At 44.3% G+C, this 19,415-nt stretch overlaps 1 protein-coding gene across 1 annotated transcript in view; it reads left to right on the top strand.

Moving 5' to 3' along the window:
- PSMA5 (proteasome 20S subunit alpha 5) overlaps nt 1-19,415 on the top strand; it is a 32,003-nt gene that overhangs the window by 2,357 nt on the left and 10,231 nt on the right. The window contains exons 3-7 of the mRNA XM_068134850.2: nt 11,383-11,449; nt 13,121-13,247; nt 13,333-13,400; nt 16,018-16,125; nt 16,499-16,557. Coding sequence (XP_067990951.1) covers nt 11,383-11,449; nt 13,121-13,247; nt 13,333-13,400; nt 16,018-16,125; nt 16,499-16,557 — 429 coding nt within the window. The remainder of the gene's footprint in view (nt 1-11,382; nt 11,450-13,120; nt 13,248-13,332; nt 13,401-16,017; nt 16,126-16,498; nt 16,558-19,415) is intronic.

The raw sequence follows: 19,415 nt of genomic DNA, 5'->3' as shown, positions 1-19,415 counted from the left end.
CACCTGTACGTTAAACCTTTGAAATGGTTCAGTTTATAATCTGCAGAAATGCATGTTCATGAACTCAACATCGTTACATGGCCTGAACTCGATGGCAAGTTAAATGCTAGGTTGTCACTTTTCACAACTAGAGTTCATAGAACACCTTGCCCCGTTCAGATTTGAGAAAAAAGTACATGGGAAGGATTTTTTCAACACTTGCTTTGCGATTTGCACTAAACAAACGGTGCTAGGCCCTCCCATATTTGTCAAATGCTGAATCTCAGTTACTTTGCCTTCAGGGCATGAGAAAGCATATATATTTTGTCCAGGTACTGCTCGATGGAAGGCTTTTGCATTCTAACATACTCACATTCTAATTACCCTCGCCAGAGGAGAGGGTATTGCATTTGAGTCCATCTGTTTGTTTGTTACTTGCCGGAAAAGATTCCGGCAAGTATGTTGGTTGGTTGGTTTGTCTGTCTGTCTGTGCACAGTACTACGTTTACATCGTTGCACATAGCATCGCTGTACTTTACACACATGTTTGCCTTGCCCTGGAATAGTCTGTGCCCAATTTTTAAATCGCTATGCCCAAGGTCAAGCTCAAGGTCACCCAAAACGTGAAATCAGGGGCATCGAGTTTTCATTTAAAATATATTTCAAACCACTATAACTCTAAAGGTACAAGAGATATGCATACACTTACTGTTACTGACATATAGGAAGTCACATACGACATTTCATTTGGCACCATGACCTTTGACCTTGAGTGACCTTGAGAGGTCAAACTCAACGTCAATAAAAAAGTACATTCCTGCAAGTCCTCGGTCTCTGACTGACTTCTAGTTTGTTTGTTTGTCCGCACAGAATAAATATGATTTTCTCTGCAACCGTTGGTCTGATTGACAGGAAATTTTCACCATAGGTGCACCTCCACCTGTATAATTTTGTAATGATAATTATGATGTCATAGGTCACGTGGTACAGGCGCCATCTTGGAAAAACCGAAAAAGTTTGCTCTTCTATATCTTCGAAAGCGCTGAATAGGAAAAATTGAGACATTGTAAAGATGACTTTGTAAAGACATTATAAAGAACATTGAGACATTGTAAAGACATTGTAATTGAGAACTCTCCATGAGACATTGTAAAGAACTCTCCATGGGGAATAAAATATGTTAATGGTGATGTCATTGGTGCCTCCATTATGACGTCATAATTCGACAAGTACAAAACTTAATCCGAACAAGATGAAATTTCTTGAGCGTCACCGAGGGATAAATTGGTGGAGAAAAAATATGATGTCATCGGTCACGTGGTTCGTCCGTCATATTTCTTTTAACACAAAAGCCTTAAAAACCACTGAAAACACGTCCTGGCGAGGGTCTGCAATTTCTGATTTCTCTTTCTAGTTTTCTTCTTTGTTTTCTTGTTTGTTTTCTTTCTTGTTTGTTACTTGTGAAAATTGAAGATTTTTCAAGTGTATTGGTTTGTCTTGTGCGTCTGTCTCTGTCTGTTTGTCTGTCTGTATGTCAGTCCCCTATAGGTCGATCTTCATGAAACTTTACCAAATGGTAGAGTTGGTCATAAGCAAGAAGCCTATTGTTTTTGGGCTCAAAAGGTCAATCGGTCAACATAGTCCAAAGGTCACCAACTTTGTCATATTTCAAAAATCCTCTTTTCATCGATTTCGATGATTTCGATTGACTTGAAATTTTAAGAGGATTTGCATGTATGGTCACTGAATTCAACCACCAATTATTTTTGAGGTCAACATAGGCCAAAACGTCAACGTAGGCCAAATTTCTAAAGTCCTCAATTTTCATCCGACTGACTTGAAATTTGAAGAGGATTTGCATAACAGGTCACTGAATTCCACCACCAATTATTTTTGAGGTCGTCATAGGCGAACAACTTATTTTAGGGATTTTGCAAGTATCGTGCTATGCACGACATATTTCTTATTTTCTTGTTTGTCCGGGCGATATCTCAGCCATCCTTTGAGCTAGGAAGCTTAAATTGTGGTACAATAGTGCGTACGTGCTTTGGAAAAACGGCATTTTTTGTTTTTTTAAATTAATCGATTAATTGATTAATTACTTAGCGGAAAAACTTCGACTATAGCGCGCCCCTGTGCATAACGCGCGCCCCAAACTTGGACTTTTGTCGCGGTGTAAAAATCTATAGACCTATATATATATAATACGCACCCCCATTTCAGCACTCAAAGGAAAAAAAATATGTACGGACAACATGTTACTACATCTGTCAAAAACGGCGAAGTCCATCTCAACCACGACTGTCGGCCATGATTTCGTATTAGTTGAACAGAGCGGCGCTAATGAAAGAATATCACGGCAGAAGGAACTAAATTCACGACAGTTGTAAATCGTGTCAATCACGATGTTTAGTTGTGATTGCGCAAAGTTTAAACATAGCAGCACATATTAAATAAACGGCGGAAGTCGGATAGCAATCCAACGGAGCAACCCGTAGCTGATTGTCAGACAACTTACGTGGTACTCAAGTTGCTGATGATTGGCTATATTTTATTATAAAACCCAAGTGTTCTTTCACAGCTTCATTCAGTTGTTTATAAGATTTACCAGCGACTTCCATTTCCACTAGTTTTCTTACCGTACTTGACCATGAGTACTCGACGACGATCATACACCACAGCTCAAAAACGAAACATTGTTCGATACGCTGAAGATCACGGCAACAGAGGTGCTGGGCGGGAATTCGATGGAATATCTGAGGTGAACATCAGACTATGGAGACGACAGAAGGGGTGTCTCCAGTCGCTCCCACGAAGCAAAATGGCCGAATGGGGTCACTCGGCCGCCCATCCCGAGCTTGAGGCCAAACTGCCCGATTGGGTCACTGATCATCAGCAACAAGGTGGTGACGTCAGCATTTCGGAGGTGTGTGTGAAAGCCGTCATGCTTGCGAAGACGCTGCCAAACATTGTCACCTTCAATGAGTCACGTGGATGGGGAGATCGTTTTATGAAGCGGCACAGTCTCTTGCGCAAAGAGGGGCACCTCCGGGACACAAAGGTGATCCCGGGGGAGGAGGCTGTTTCACAGCACCACTTGGTTGTCTGCGACATAAGGGTGAAAGGTGCGAGGAGACCTCGGCGGGTGAAGTACCAACCGAGAATGAAGGTGTGGAGGTTTAAAGAGGTGACAGTAAGGGAGGCATTAAAAGAGAGGCTGAGTATGGTAGAGGATGATGTGGTTGAGCTTGAAAGTGGTTGGATGTCAATGAAAGCCAGTCTGTTGGGAGCCGTTGGTGAGGTATGTGGATGGACAAAAGGACCACCGAGGCACTCTGAAACATGGTGGTGGGATGATGAAGTTGGAAAGAGGATTGACGAGAAGAGGAAGAAGTTCAAGGAGTGGCAGAAGGCGAAGAGTACGGGAGCAGAAACAGCAGAGCATGAAAGTTATAAGGCAGCCAAGAAGGCTGCAAAGAAAGAGGTAGCAAAGGCGCAGGAGGCATGTAGGAAAATGTTCGGAGAACGCTTGGATTCGGAAGAGGGTCAGAAAGCAGTATTCAGGATTGCAAAGCACATAGCGAAAGAGAGGTGTGATGTGATGGGGGTGAGTTGCTTGAAGGATGAAGTGGGACAAATTGTTGTCGACCCAGATGGAATTGAAGGAAGATGGAAGAGATACATGGAAATGCTGTTGAATACAGAGAATGAATGGGATGGCAACATAGAGAGTAACCCAGTTTTAGGACCGGCAGAGAAGATAACTGAGAAGGAAGTTGAGGAAGCGATAAAAGCAATTGAGAGTGGAAAAGCGGGAGGGCCGACGGGAGTTGTGGGAGATATGTTGAAGGCAGCAGGAAGTTGGGGTGTGAAGAGAATGACAGAGATCTGTAATCTGGTGGTGAAAGAAGGCCGCATTCCAGTGGATTGGGAACTGGGTACCCTCGTCCCTCGATACAAGGGGAAAGGTGACCCTCTGGAGTGTGGCTCGCACCGAGCGATAAAGTTATTGGAGCATGGAATGAAGGTATTGGAAAGGGTGTTGGAGAGGAGGATAAGGAAGAAAGTGAAGATCGATGAAATGCAGTTTGGATTTATGCCAGGAAGAGGAACGACAGACGTGCTTTTCATTGTGAGGCAGTTGCAGGAGAAGTACATGGAGAAGAGGAAGAAGTTGTTTTTTGGGTTTGTTGATCTGGAGAAAGCATTCGATCGGGTTCCACGCAAAGTATTGACATGGGCATTGAGGAAGTTAGGAGTGGAGGAATGGTTGATCAGAGTCGTGATGGCAATGTACAAAAGAGCACGCACAGCTGTAAGGACGAAGGACGGGAACAGTGGTGAGTTTGAGGTGAAGGTGGGAGTGCATCAGGGGTCGGTACTAAGTCCACTCCTATTTGTAGCTGTGATGGAGGTGCTGGCTCAGAACGTAAAGGAGGGTTTACCGTGGGAGTTGTTGTATGCAGATGATCTGGTGTTGATTGCGGAAAGTATGGATGGACTGAAGGAAAAGATGAACAAGTGGAAGGAATGCATGGAGACAAAAGGTCTGAAGGTGAATATCGGAAAGACGAAGGTGATGGCAAGTGGTAAAGCATGTGGTGAGGTGGAAAGAACTGGGAAGTGGCCGTGTGCTGTGTGCAGGAAGGGTGTCGGAGTGAACTCCATTCAATGTACAATGTGCGCTGAGTGGGTTCATCAAAAATGTAGTGGTCTGAGAGGGTCATTTACCAGTGTGGCAGCTACATTCAAATGTAAGGTGTGCACAGAGGGAGCTGCAGATGGAGGAAATGTTGAGTTGGATCTTGGAGACGGCGTGAAGCTGGAAGGTGTGAAAACATTTTGCTACCTCAGAGACATGCTGAATGGAGAAGGTGGATCAGACTCGGCAACGGTTGCTCGAGTGAGATGTGCATGGAAGAAGTTTCGGGAACTGAGTGGCGTGCTGATGAGGAGGAGAGTGTCGCTGAAGCTGAAGGGAAAGGTGTATGCTGCATGTGTGAGAAGTGTTATGATTTATGGGAGCGAGACATGGGTAATGAACGTAGAGCAGCAACGAAGGCTGAAAGGGTGGAAATGCGAATGGTTCGATGGATGTGCGGAGTATCGTTGAGAGAGAGGAAGACAAATGATGAATTGCGAAAGATGATGGGAATATTGCCTGTGATTGATGCTGTGAAGAGGAACAGGTTGAGATGGTTTGGTCATGTGTTGAGAAAGGATGAAAGTGACTGGTTGAGAAGAGTGATGGAAATTAATGTAGAAGGAAGTAGAGGACGGGGAAGACCGAGAAAGACTTGGCTAAAGATGGTGGAAGAAGAAATGCGGGCTAGGGGGTTAACAAGGAGAGATGCAGAAAATAGGGCAAAATGGAGAAGATTGTCATGGGGACCGCAAGGCTAACCCCCGCTCTAGCAGGGAAAATGGCCTTAAAATGCATGTTGTTGTTGTACAGTCTCTCCGTCCGTCTTCGAACGGCCATTGCGCAGAAGTCCATTCAATTACCGGTATAATTTTTTTCATTCGTGGAATATCTTTATAACTTGCCAGACATTAAAATCAACACTTAATAGAACACTGGTTTACTTACTTCATGATTGTGAACTTGCAGATTATATATTCTATATCTATCTATAATTCCAGTAATCTCTGTCTGTCTGTCTGTACGTTTGTCTGTGACCGCTGTTTCTCGACAACCACGGGTCCGATATACTTTTAACTTGCCAGGTATATTGCTGGGGACCCGAGGATGTGCCTTTTCAAGGTTTCATATTAATCGGACAATTACTTACCGAGCTATGTCCAAAAAACGATTCAACCAATCAGAGAGCAGCGAACGATCGCGTGTGCCGAACGTGGCGGGCACACTCTGCCTCGGATGGCACATTTGAGAGCGTATTCATTTATTTCACGTTTGCAAACTATGTTGGCGTTAAACTATGTTTTACAACTAATAAAAACGAATTTGCGATTCATTCGCTTTCCTGCGCGTTTGTGCACGCGATGGCGATTTCTTTACCAAACTCCGGAAGCCGTTCGCTTTGGACCAAACCATTGCATGTAAATAGAGGGGGGGGGATTGTCACCACTCGCAAGCCGTTCGCTTTGGACCAAACCATTTCATGTAAATAGAGGGGGGGGGGATATAATTTTAGATATAGATATAGTACGGGCATGCCCTAGTATATATAAAACACAGTTTGTGTGTGTGTGTGTGTAATGTTACCGATAGACTCCTAAACGGAGAGGCTTACGTGCTTGATATTTGACATAGACATGGCCATTGAGCGTGGGACGAACATGGCCGAACTCAAAATATTTGACGATCCATATTTTTTATTCATATTTACCTTGGCGCATTTCAGCGAAGTACCCGCTAATCTCACCCGGTTCCAGAGCAGCTCGCTGATTCGCTCAGAGCGATCACGTGATGTTTCATTCCCGCCGCCAGACTGATTCGCTCAGAGCGATCACATGATGTTCCATCCCGTCACACGTCACTTCACCTTTTATGCGATCGTGTTTTGTATCGATTTTGTGCGATATGAATTAAATGTCTTTGAAACAGCTGTGAAACGTCTTTCCACAACCCTTCCGTAACCGATTGGAGCAGTTTCTTGCCGCACAAAACGAGATCCGCGAAGCGAGTTGGTCGAGTCGTGCTGACCAAGATGGCGACACGGCGGCTTCACTTTTCACGGAGTATGAGCGTTCTATATATTTTCAATTCAGTGCGCCCGTGATTTGTGGCATAGACATGACCATTGGGCCTTCACGGTGTAATTTGTGCGAGGCTTTTGTCCGAGTGAGCTTGAGTCGAGAGGGCGAATGTACGGGTTGGGAATGTACGGGTCTCCCTTCCCCCGCCCGGCAACGCCGGTACTGGAGGACGTCACAGGATCGGTGAGTCTCCAAAATCTGCTTCGTGCTGTTGCGAATATGCAGTACTATGTCCGATTGTTGTGCTGCTCTCCGACCATGAGAACTGCAACGTCATTGTTGACTGGCCATCCCCTTCCCCCTCCCCCCTCCTTCCCCCCTTCCCTTCCCCCTCCACCCTACCCCCTCCACCCTACCCCTCCCCTTCTCCCCTCCCCCTCTCCCCTCCCCCTCCCCTCCCCTCCCCCGCCGAGCAATGCCGGGTACTTCTGCCGGGTCCCCCCTCCCCCTCCCCCTTCCCCCTCCCCCCTTCCCCCCTCCCCCCTTCCCCCTCCCCCTCCCCCCTTTCCCCCTCCCCTCCCCCCTCCACTCCCCCCTCCCCTCCCTCCTCCCCTCCTCCCCTCCCCCTCCCTCCTCTCCCTCCTCCCACCCCTCCCCCCTCCCACCCCCTCCCATCCCTCACCCTCCCCATCCCCCCCTCTTCTCCCCTCTCCCCCTCCCCCTCCCACTCTTCTCCCCTCCCCCCCGTTCCCCTCCCCTCCCCCGCCCGGCAATGCCGGGTACTTTTGCTAGTATTCTATATGAAACATTTAGCTATTCTTTGTTGTTCTTTGAGTATTGCCATTTCCGTTTTCGAAGACGCCCTCGACGATCGTTTCAATGTGAAAAATAACTTACAAAAAAATTGGATCTATGTGTAATACGCACCTCTAACTTTAAAAAGATTTTTGGGTAAAAAATAAGTGCGCGTTGTGGTCGATATTTATTTACTTTCTCATCTGGGCAATATCTCAGGCACCTTTTGAGCTCGGAAGCTGATATTCGGACACGACAGCAACCAAGTGATGTGACTATAAAGGATATTTTGGATTTATTGATTAATCAATTAACCGATTAATTATTTATTGATTAGTCAACTAATCGATTATTTAAAATTTTCTGATTATTGACTTTGTGGTGGGCACAAAGGACAACAAGTGAATCCACTTGGATTCCGCCCAGGTTGGCACATGGAAATTATGATGTAGCATAATTATCATCTCGGGTCAAGATTTGAAATTATGCCATGGTTTTTGTAAAATTGCTACTAGTATTCACATTATGTACTTTCACCAAAACATACATCATCATAGAAACATACATAGAATTTGGGTCCTCTGGGTCATTTGGGTCCTCTGGGTCATTTGGGTCCTCTGGGTCATTTGGGTCCTCTGGGTCATTTGGGTCCTCTGGGTCATTTGGGTCCTCTGGGTCATTTGGGTCCTCTGGGTCATTTGGGTCCTCTGGGTCATTTGGGTCCTCTGGGTCATTTGGGTCCTCTGGGTCATTTGGGTCATTTGGGTCCTCTGGGTCATTTGGGTCCTCTGGGTCATTTGGGTCCTCTGGGTCATTTGGGTCCTCTGGGTCATTTGGGTCCTCTGGGTCATTTGGGTCCTCTGGGTCCTCTGGGTCCTCTGGGTCATTTGGGTCATTTGGGTCCTCTGGGTCATTTGGGTCATTTGGGTCATTTGGGTCCTCTGGGTCATTTGGGTCCTCTGGGTCATTTGGGTCCTCTGGGTCATTTGGGTCCTCTGGGTCCTCTGGGTCCTCTGGGTCCTCTGGGTCATTTGGGTCCTCTGGGTCCTCTGGGTCCTCTGGGTCATTTGGGTCCTCTGGGTCATTTGGGTCCTCTGGGTCATTTGGGTCATTTGGGTCCTCTGGGTCATTTGGGTCCTCTGGGTCATTTGGGTCATTTGGGTCCTCTGGGTCATTTGGGTCCTCTGGGTCATTTGGGTCCTCTGGGTCATTTGGGTCATTTGGGTCCTCTGGGTCATTTGGGTCCTCTGGGTCATTTGGGTCATTTGGGTCCTCTTGGTCATTTGGGTCCTCTGGGTCATTTGGGTCCTCTGGGTCATTTGGGTCATTTGGGTCCTCTGGGTCATTTGGGTCATCTGGGTCATTTGGGTCCTCTGGGTCATTTGGGTCCTCTGGGTCCTCTGGGTCATTTGGGTCCTCTGGGTCATTTGGGTCCTCTGGGTCATTTGGGTCCTCTGGGTCATTTGGGTCCTCTGGGTCATTTGGGTCCTCTGGGTCATTTGGGTCCTCTGGGTCATTTGGGTCCTCTGGGTCATTTGGGTCCTCTGGGTCATTTGGGTCCTCTGGGTCATTTGGGTCCTCTGGGTCATTTGGGTCCTCTGGGTCCTCTGGGTCATTTGGGTCCTTTGGGTCATTTGGGTCCTCTGGGTCATTTGGGTCCTCTGGGTCATTTGGGTCCTCTGGGTCATTTGGGTCCTCTGGGTCATTTGGGTCATTTGGGTCCTCTGGGTCATTTGGGTCCTCTGGGTCATTTGGGTCATTTGGGTCCTCTGGGTCATTTGGGTCCTCTGGGTCATTTGGGTCCTCTGGGTCATTTGGGTCATTTGGGTCCTCTGGGTCATTTGGGTCCTCTGGGTCATTTGGGTCCTCTGGGTCATTTGGGTCCTCTGGGTCATTTGGGTCCTCTGTGTCATTTGGGTCCTCTGGGTCATTTGGGTCCTCTGGGTCATTTGGGTCCTCTGGGTCATTTGGGTCCTCTGGGTCATTTGGGTCCTCTGGGTCATTTGGGTCCTCTGGGTCATTTGGGTCCTCTGGGTCATTTGGGTCCTCTGGGTCATTTGGGTCCTCTGGGTCATTTGGGTCCTCTGGGTCATTTGGGTCCTCTGGGTCATTTGGGTCCTCTGGGTCATTTGGGTCCTCTGGGTCATTTGGGTCCTCTGGGTCATTTGGGTCATCTGGGTCCTCTGGGTCATTTGGGTCCTCTGGGTCATTTGGGTCCTCTGGGTCATTTGGGTCCTCTGGGTCATTTGGGTCCTCTGGGTCATTTGGGTCCTCTGGGTCATTTGGGTCCTCTGGGTCATTTGGGTCCTCTGGGTCATTTGGGTCCTCTGGGTCATTTGGGTCCTCTGGGTCATTTGGGTCCTCTGGGTCATTTGGGTCCTCTGGGTCATTTGGGTCCTCTGGGTCATTTGGGTCCTCTGGGTCATTTGGGTCCTCTGGGTCATTTGGGTCCTCTGGGTCATTTGGGTCCTCTGGGTCATTTGGGTCCTCTGGGTCATTTGGGTCCTCTGGGTCATTTGGGTCCTCTGGGTCATTTGGGTCATTTGGGTCCTCTGGGTCATTTGGGTCCTCTGGGTCATTTGGGTCCTCTGGGTCATTTGGGTCCTCTGGGTCATTTGGGTCCTCTGGGTCATTTGGGTCCTCTGGGTCATTTGGGTCCTCTGGGTCATTTGGGTCCTTTGGGTCATTTGGGTCCTCTGGGTCATTTGGGTCCTCTGGGTCATTTGGGTCCTCTGGGTCATTTGGGTCCTCTGGGTCATTTGGGTCCTCTGGGTCATTTGGGTCCTCTGGGTCATTTGGGTCCTCTGGGTCATTTGGGTCCTCTGGGTCATTTGGGTCCTCTGGGTCCTCTGGGTCATTTGGGTCCTCTGGGTCATTTGGGTCCTCTGGGTCATTTGGGTCATTTGGTCCTCTGGGTCATTTGGGTCCTCTGGGTCATTTGGGTCATTTGGGTCCTCTGGGTCATTTGGGTCCTCTGGGTCATTTGGGTCCTCTGGGTCATTTGGGTCCTCTGGGTCATTTGGGTCCTCTGGGTCATTTGGGTCCTCTGGGTCCTCTGGGTCATTTGGGTCATTTGGGTCATTTGGGTCATCTGGGTCATTTGGGTCCTCTGGGTCATTTGGGTCCTCTGGGTCATTTGGGTCCTCTGGGTCATTTGGGTCCTATATTCCTATCCTATAACATATATATATCTCCTATAACCTATCCTATAAATATAGATTTGATGACGTCATGTTTACACATCTGAGCGACAGAAATGAGCGACAGAAATGAGCGACAGAAATGGGTGACAGAAACTAGCTTCACTTTTGAGCGCCCGAAATTCCCAGGCAAACGCTATAACGCACCAGGTTTACAACCTGTGCGTTAATAATTCCGCGCACCAGTGGGTGGCGCGAGCGTCCAGGCGGGGAACGAAAGCGCATGCCCCGCCTTTCGACCGATTGGCCACGCCCGGGAACAAGGCGTGGCCTCGGGACATATATGCGGGCTCTAAGCTCGAGCCCGCCCAGTGCTGAAGTGCGAGCTCTTAATAAAGACTCTGTTTGTACCAACGCGTTGTGGCCTACCTCTCTGGCAATCGAGTCGTGTGTGCAGAGCACCACAACTTATTCAATTAATTTTCAAAAAGTTACAGCTTCAGATGAAAAACTCACTGGTGGTCACATGCTCTTACCCAATTGATTAAGAAATTATTTTATGACTTGTTTATTGATTTTAATTATGCAATTAACCAATCAATTATTGTACACCTCTCCCTCCCAATATTGTCTCTATGTGCTTTGCCGCGCTGGAGGATGTTATTTATTTATTTGGCATGGGGGTGGTTTACTTTGAATGTATCTGTACTCGTTTTATTTTTCTTTTGTGCAAGTTTTGTAAATAGTCTGGTTTAAATGTTGCGCGTATGCTTACAAAGAAAATATCGTTTTCATATGACTCTCCCAGGGGTGTGAACACCTTCTCACCGGAGGGTCGAATATTCCAAGTGGAGTATGCAATTGAAGCAATCAAGGTAAATTGGTGGTTTCAACACACACGAAGCTTCGCATTGCTATGTTTGAAATGCCAACTTTTGATGTGACTTGCTCATTTTGGAATTCATTTAACTTGAAAATGTGAGCTATCAGTTGGATGTTGTGCTTCAATAAATGTATTGGTAATCTGTCTACCGTGTTGAAAACCTAATATTGGTACACAGCCCAGACCTCTGCCAATGAGAATTGACCTTTTGGAAGAAAATAATTTTGAGTTGAAAGGGGACACTTAAACTGGCTAACAAGTCATTTTCATGCGATATAATTACAAGTGGGCTAGGTAGCTCTTGATATGCCGATTCTAAATCTGTTTTTTGTTTTCTTCCAGCACGTAGGAGTTTTTGTGATATTTGAGAGATTATTGCCTTACGAGGCCCTCACAAGGCAATATAAAAAAAAAAATAACCACCTTTAGAGGCCATTTTTCCCTGCAAAGCGGGGGTTGGCCTTTTTCGGGAACCGTGGTTGTTGTTGTTTTTCGGTCCCCTATTTGAAGCAATGTTTTACGGCCGGATGCCCTTCCTGACGCCAACCCTTTTTGCCGCCTTTAACGACAAACAGGGAATTACCAGTGAACTGGTACTCAATTAGCCGACCTCGGAAGGATGACAGGCTGAGTCAACCCCCCTGGCGTTAATTCAGCGATCGACCGGGATTCGAACCCAGGATCCTTGGATCCTAGCCCAACACCCTAGCCGCTAGCCCTCACAAGGCAATAACCTTTCAAATTTGATTGAACTAGATGCGCTCGAGGAAAACCAAAAACAGATTTGGATTCAACGTGCAAAACTGGTCTATAAAAGTTTGTTCACATCTTTGTTGAGAGAAAAAAAAGTTTGATTTTGTCGACAAGTGTTATTAAAGGAGTGGTTGTATCAAATATGAAGTTCTTCACTGTTGTGGGAACCAATGAAGCAGGTGTCGCACTAACTTGCCCACATGGATCTTGACCAACAGTACGTGCCTGCCACGCCACATTGTCATGGTCCATACAAGCAAACCTCGAGAAGTAACTTGTTTGTTGGTTTATGTTATGCTGTTGTTGCAGTTATGATAACTCTGGGGTTGTTTGGATTGTTTCAGTTTAGAATATTTTATGAAATGAATTTTGATTTTTTTTTTTTGGGATGCTTTGTGCATGTGGGGATTTTTGATTATTTTTCTCTTCCTTTCCTTATTTCCTCTTACAAGTACACCCGCTCACTATGAGAGCGGCAGGGGGAGTCCGTGTTATTATCCTTCTTATCATTGCTAATTATTATTACTATTACGTGTTAGATCAGGTCATTGAAATGATCAATCTGTTCCTCACCATTTTAAATTCTCGATAATAAAATTTACTTCCGTGTGTCCGGGGAGGGGTGGGGGGGCAACATCGCACGTCACAAAATCCCTTTGAGAGTGGGTATATTGTTTTGTAATAACATTAATATTATGGTATTATCATTAGTGTTATTGCCCTCGCCTGAGGAGAGGGTATTGTTACTTTTGTTATTAGAAACGGTCTTCGAAAAACGCCACGCTAAGTGCGTTGGAAGGCATATTTTAGTATGATGATTGAACACCAACCGGCTCTCTTGGATTAGGTGAGGATTATTTCAAAGTTTTGATTTTTTTTTTTTTTTTCCCCCTCGCTCTGCACGTTTTAGCTTGGGTCCACAGCTATTGGCATCCAGACAGCTGAGGGTGTTTGCCTGGCAGTGGAGAAACGAATTACTTCACCGCTGATGGAACCAAACAGCATTGAGAAGATTGTGGAGATTGATGGCCATGTTGGTGAGGCTGGATTCTTTCTCTTGGATAGCCAATGACTGTGTTCTGTTGCTGATAGGCAGTCAGTTGTGGTATGTGTGGTTTGCAGGTTGTGCCATGAGTGGCTTGATCGCCGATGCCCGTACTCTTACCGACCGTGCCCGTGTTGAGGCACAGGTGAGCACCTGAGTTATGAGATGTTGGTTGACTTAAGGTTTTTATAGATATATATATATATTTGTTTGTTTCCTGTGTGTTTGTGTTTTGGTGTTTTGTTTTGTTTTTCTTTCCTATATATATATATATATATATTTTTTTTTTTTTAACTTGGGAATTTTTCAAACATGCATACGGATTAAAGCATTATAGTTATAAAATTATGGACATTCTCAACCTAGCACAGCGAATCTTTTACTGCTTTTGAAATTAAAGCAACATTTTTTTTGTGGGGAAGAGGGAAGGGCTTTCAATTAAATTTGAAACAAAGATGGTCACTTGTGAATAGATGAATAAAACAAGCCGTCATAGACCGGTACTTGCGAAATCAGTCGCTGCAACCATGCCCATTAGACCTCAAAAACAAAAAAAAACAATAGGTTTTTGATTGGTGAAGCAATAAAAATGACCTAATATGCAAACCCTGTTCAAATTTCAAGTCCATCAGATGACGACTTTGACCCTTTGACCAAAAAGAAGAGGCTTCTATCTTTTGGTGAACCAACTCAGTGACCTAAGATGCAAATTCTGTTAATTTTGTCAATCGAATGCAGATCGATTTTGTGACTTTGATCTTTTGACCTCAAATAATAGGCTTCAGTGATCCAAAATGCAAACCTTGTTCAACTGTCATGTAAATCGTTTGTAGATTGACGATTTTATGTGACATTAACCTTTTGACAACAGAAAAAAAACAAAAAACAAGAGACTCCTAGGTTTTGACTGTTGAACCAATTCAGTGACCCAATATGCACATTGTGTTCGAATGTCAAGTCATTCCGATGAAAATTGCTGATTTTATTTGGCCGATTGACCTCAAACATTGGGCTTCTCGCTTTTGACTAACTTCACCGAGTGGTTAAGTTTCATGAAGATCAGTTTAAAATTGCAACTTGTAGGCGATTGACACACGGACAATAAAAGACCTGATATACTTGTGAATCTTCGATTTTTCAAGTAACAAGGAGAAAAAGACACAAAATGTTTTGTGCCCCTGTTGTTTTAGTAACTTTGCTGTATGGAGTTAAAGGCCGTCTTTGGTCGGAATACAAAACGAAACATTCCGCATATGGATACTCATGTATTGTCTTTATGCCAAGCTTGAAGAAAATCGGTTCATGCATATCCGAGAAATGTTTGGGGACATGTTTAAGTAACAAAATGGCCACCATTCCCCCATCTTGGATCTGATCTTGAGAGGAAAGAAAAGTGACATGCATATGTAACCCAATCATTCATTATCTGTGTGCCAAGTTTGAACATAATCAGTAAATGCATGTCCGAGAAATGGTTGAGGAATGAGGAAGTATTCAATATCGGTTTTTTTTACAACTAAAATGGCCATCAGTCTGCCATGTTTGATCAGATCGTAACATAAAGTGAGTTGCATGTGTTTGCCATGTACTGTGCACGTCCACGTTTGAACAAAATCGGCCATGCATGTTCAATAAATGGTTGGGGACAAGTTTAAGTAACAAAATGGCTGCTAGTCTGCCATTTTCGATGAAATCGCGGAAAATAAATGACGTGCATATGTAAAACATCATTCATTAATCTGTGTGCCAAGTTTGAACAAGATCAGTAAATGCATGTTCGAGAAGTGGTTAAGGACGTGTTCAATACCAGGGATTTTGCAACTAAAATGGCCGCCAATCTAGCAGTCTGCCATATTTCATCAGATCATAAAATAAAGTGAGTTGCAAGTGTGCGCCATCATGTACTGTACTTGTGCCAAGTATGAACAAAATTGGTCGATGCATGTCCAAGATATGGTTGCGGACGGACGGATGGACGAGACCCAATCCATAAGCCCTACCCCCGTTTCGGACAAACTTCAACGGAGGCTAATCAAATGTGCACAGTTGAAGATTAGTTCAGACATGCAGAACAAACGTTTATGAATGCACAATCTTTGTTGTAAGTGTGATAAACATTTGCAGTGTTACTTGCCAAAGAGGCCAGTCAAATGACTATCACTAACATTGCAGTCAAAATTCAAGATATTAATGAAAAATTGTGTGTATATATATCGCCTAAAGCTACAAGCTCCCACTATATATATATATATACACATACATACATACATACATACACACACAGAAGTACCCGGCATTGCCGGACGGGGTAAGGGGAGGGGAGGGGAGGGGAACGGGTGGAGAGCGAGCCCCTTGGTAAAGCGAGCGATTTTTTTTTTTTGTCATAGCGTCATCACGTGATCGCTCTGAGCGAATCAGCGCCCACCTGCTCTGATTCCGTTTATTCCGTGCGTTGAAATGCGCTGAGGTAAATATGAATAAAAAATATGGATCGTCAAATATTTTGAGTTCGGCCATGTTCGTCCCAGGCGCAATGGCCATGTCTATGCCAAATATCAAGCACGTAAGCCTCTCCGTTTAGGAGTCTATCGGTAACATTACACACACACACACACACAAACTGTTTGATATATATATATATATATATATATATATTTCACTGGTTTATTTTTTAAACGCCTTCAACTGGTGTTTACACGCAATCTTTCATTACACAGAGCATATTTTGGTTGTCCTGTTAAAATATGTACCGTCTTGTGCAGAATCACTGGTTTACCTACAACGAGCAGATGACTGTGGAAAGTGTGACTCAAGCCGTTTCCAACCTGGCACTGCAATTCGGGGAAGAGGATGCTGAACCTGGGGCCATGGTACGTATTCATATCGACATGCCCCCACGCCCAGCAACTTTCGCTTTAACGTGCATCAACACCATGGCACAAGAGTATTGCTTGATGAAACCCTCTTACCCCCTTCTCCCAATCCTTGCCCTTCAAAAATACCAGGCTCTTGTGTCTTGACATCGTAGCTCGCTTTGATATTCCTGAGGCTTAAACACAATCCAGTGATGATGTAACTACCAGGCTTGATTTGATTGCATCTGCTAGATGGACTGTGGTACTGGTTATAATAATTCTTTCACTGCTGTGATTCTTCCCACCTCGACATTGCAGATGTGTCGCTTGATGTTTGAAAACTTTCTGATTAAAAGTAAAGTAATTTTTGTGGTTGTATTTGTTGCAGAGCCGTCCCTTTGGAGTTGCCCTTTTGTTTGGAGGTGTTGATGAAAAAGGACCTCAGTTGTGAGTTTTTTTTGTTGTTGTTTTTTTTTTTTATAAAGGATGCATCTCTACCCTCCTACATCTCCCTCATTTAATTACCACACACACGCGAAGTGAAGGGAGGGGTTAAGCCAGTGGTTCTTAACCTTTTAAAGTGCCCATACCCCTTGAGTTTTCATAATATTTTCCCATACCCCCTGTCAAGAATGACTTAAAACTACAATAATAGATTAATAAAGTTTCTTTATTTTCACATTAAAAAAAAAAAACACATTTATGGAAACAATAATCATAATGCATAGTTTGCTGAAAAGTCACTTTGTTGAAGTAGATTGCAGTACAATAATAACTTTTGTAGAAAAACATACCACACAGTACACACACATTTCTAGTGGCTCCTTTGATGTTCTTTTTCATCAATGATGATGCTGAAACGAGGTTCTTTCTTTGAAATAGCCACACGCATGTCATCACTTACCTCCAAACGGTTCCTGGCCTTTGTTTTGATGTGTAGGAGTGTTGAAAAACCTGTCTCGCACAAATAGGTGGTCGCAAATGGCATGAGGATCTCTAGAAGTCTCTCTGCTAACTGTGAGAACATTTTGAGTTGTGCACACCACAAGATGTCTAGCTGCATTGATTCAAACTCCATTCGTATTTTTTCATTGGCCTTCAGCTGAACAAGGTCATCTTTCATTATATCACGATCATCCATGGAATCCAGGTTGAAAAGAAATGGATCCTGTATCCATCTCTGTGCAATAGAAACCTCTCCATGGTGAAACTATCCTTGGAAGGACTGAATCGGCAACTGCAAATGTTCTTTCACTTCAGTAACGATGGATAGTTATTTTTCCGCATTAGCCGCCTCATCAAGTTTAGGAAAGGTTGCAAAATTTCCATTCTCAATGCGCTGCATCCAAATTGGAAGTTTTTGGGTGAAGGCAGACACCTTTTCCCTGGAGTGATCATGTTCATCCCTGTTCCTTGGATGCAGGTGTTCAAATCGTTGAGGTGTGTGAATATATCTGCCAGGTATGCCAGGTACCCTTATTTTTGAATTGAAATGTATTTTGGGGTGGCGTGTCTCGTACCCCCAGGGGGTACAGGTACCCCTGGTTAAGAACCTATGGGTTAAGCGAATGACCACGTACGTCTGCTTTTTTTTTCTTTTTTTTTCATTTTCGCGGCAACCGTTGGTCTGATTGACACGAAATTTTCACCATAGTATGCATCGACATGTAGAATTTTTTAGTGATAATTATGACGTAATCAGTCACATGTTATGGGCGCCATCTTAGAAAATAGTCAAAAAACTTTGGACCTCGATATCTCCAAAACCACTTCATGGAAAAATTGAGAGGTGGTTCATTGTAAAGAACTCCACATGGGGAATAAGTGTTGGTACCAATGACGTCATTGGTGCCTTCATTATTATGTCATCATTCGACAAGGAAAACGCTTGGTTCAATCCATTTGAAATTAATTGAGCATGATCGACATTATAAGAAAAAAAGAAAAAAAATTGTTGGCTCGCACCAACACCTTCTCAAGACTGCATGGGGTAAGTATTCTATGAATACCATAGAGTTGCCAGAAGTTTTTAAAGCTGGAATCTGTCTGCGAATTACCTCTTCCTTGATTATGTAATATATTGATATGAGTGAATAACCCATGTTTGCGGACCGATTGGTTTCCCCCAGAATTGCAGGCGAGTTGATTCCCCCAGACTTTACATATTTTAATTACCCTCGCCAGAGGAGAGGGTATTACATTTGAGTCCGGTTGTTTGTACGCACAGAATAAGTATGCATTTCTCTACAACTGTTTGTCTGATTGACAGGAAATTTTCACCAAAGGTGCACCTCCTCCTGTAGAATTTTTAATGATTATGATGTCATCGGTCATGTGGTATAGGCGCAATCTTGGAAAAAACGAAAAACATTGCACCTCTATCTCTCCAAATACACTGCATAGACAAAAATGAGACATGGCTCATTAACACTCAATGGGGTGTCATATGTTACATATGTTACATATGTTACATATGTAACATATGTTACATATGTTACATATGTAAACATATGTTAATGATGATGTCATAGCTTCCTCCATTATGCCGTCATAATTCGACAAGTACAAAACTTAATCCGATCAAGATGAAATTTTTGAGCATCATCTGATAAATTGGTGGAGGAAAACAAAAAAGCAAAAAAAAAACGATGACGTCATGGGCCACGTGGTTTGGCCGCCATATTTGTTTTAACACAAAAGCCTTTTTAAAAAAACACTAAAAACATGTCCTGACAAGGGTCTGTAATCTCTGATTGCTCTTTCTTGTTTGACTTGTATTACCCTCTCACACCTGGAGCGTTGCTATGCCATAATATTTGCCTTGAGAGAATTGGGGTACTCCTTCCACACTGAACCCCCGAGACGATGAATTATTGTTTTATCCACCAAAAAGCCCCATGCACCACAACCCCCAATTCCCACACCCAACAAGTACCAGTTTAACTCTGTTCATCCAGCAGTTCAGGGATTCATATTAGTCCACCAAACACACAACAGATACTTCTGAAATTATATGATACTAGAATATCAATATATATGCTCCCTCCAGGAGCAGCCAGTGGGGTTATCCTTATTCAAACGTGTAATTCAAAACACGTCATTGCACTGAAAAACGTGGGGACAGGAACACTGTACTGTACTGTAAAGGGTGGGGACTTATCATTAGGTTCCCTGTATATACAGAGTTGCAACATGACATGTCCAGAAAGTTCTGATCACGTGGTCCGTTTATGCCGTTTTGTTTCCATTCACCATAAACAGGTCGGTTCCATTCTGAGAAAATAATGAATGTGCCATTATTACAT

The sequence above is a fragment of the Myxine glutinosa genome, chromosome 1 (genome assembly GCF_964187855.1).
Source record: "Myxine glutinosa chromosome 1, kmMyxGlut1.1, whole genome shotgun sequence".
Lineage (NCBI taxonomy): Eukaryota > Metazoa > Chordata > Myxini > Myxiniformes > Myxinidae > Myxine > Myxine glutinosa.
This window is presented reverse-complemented; position numbering and strand designations above follow the sequence as displayed.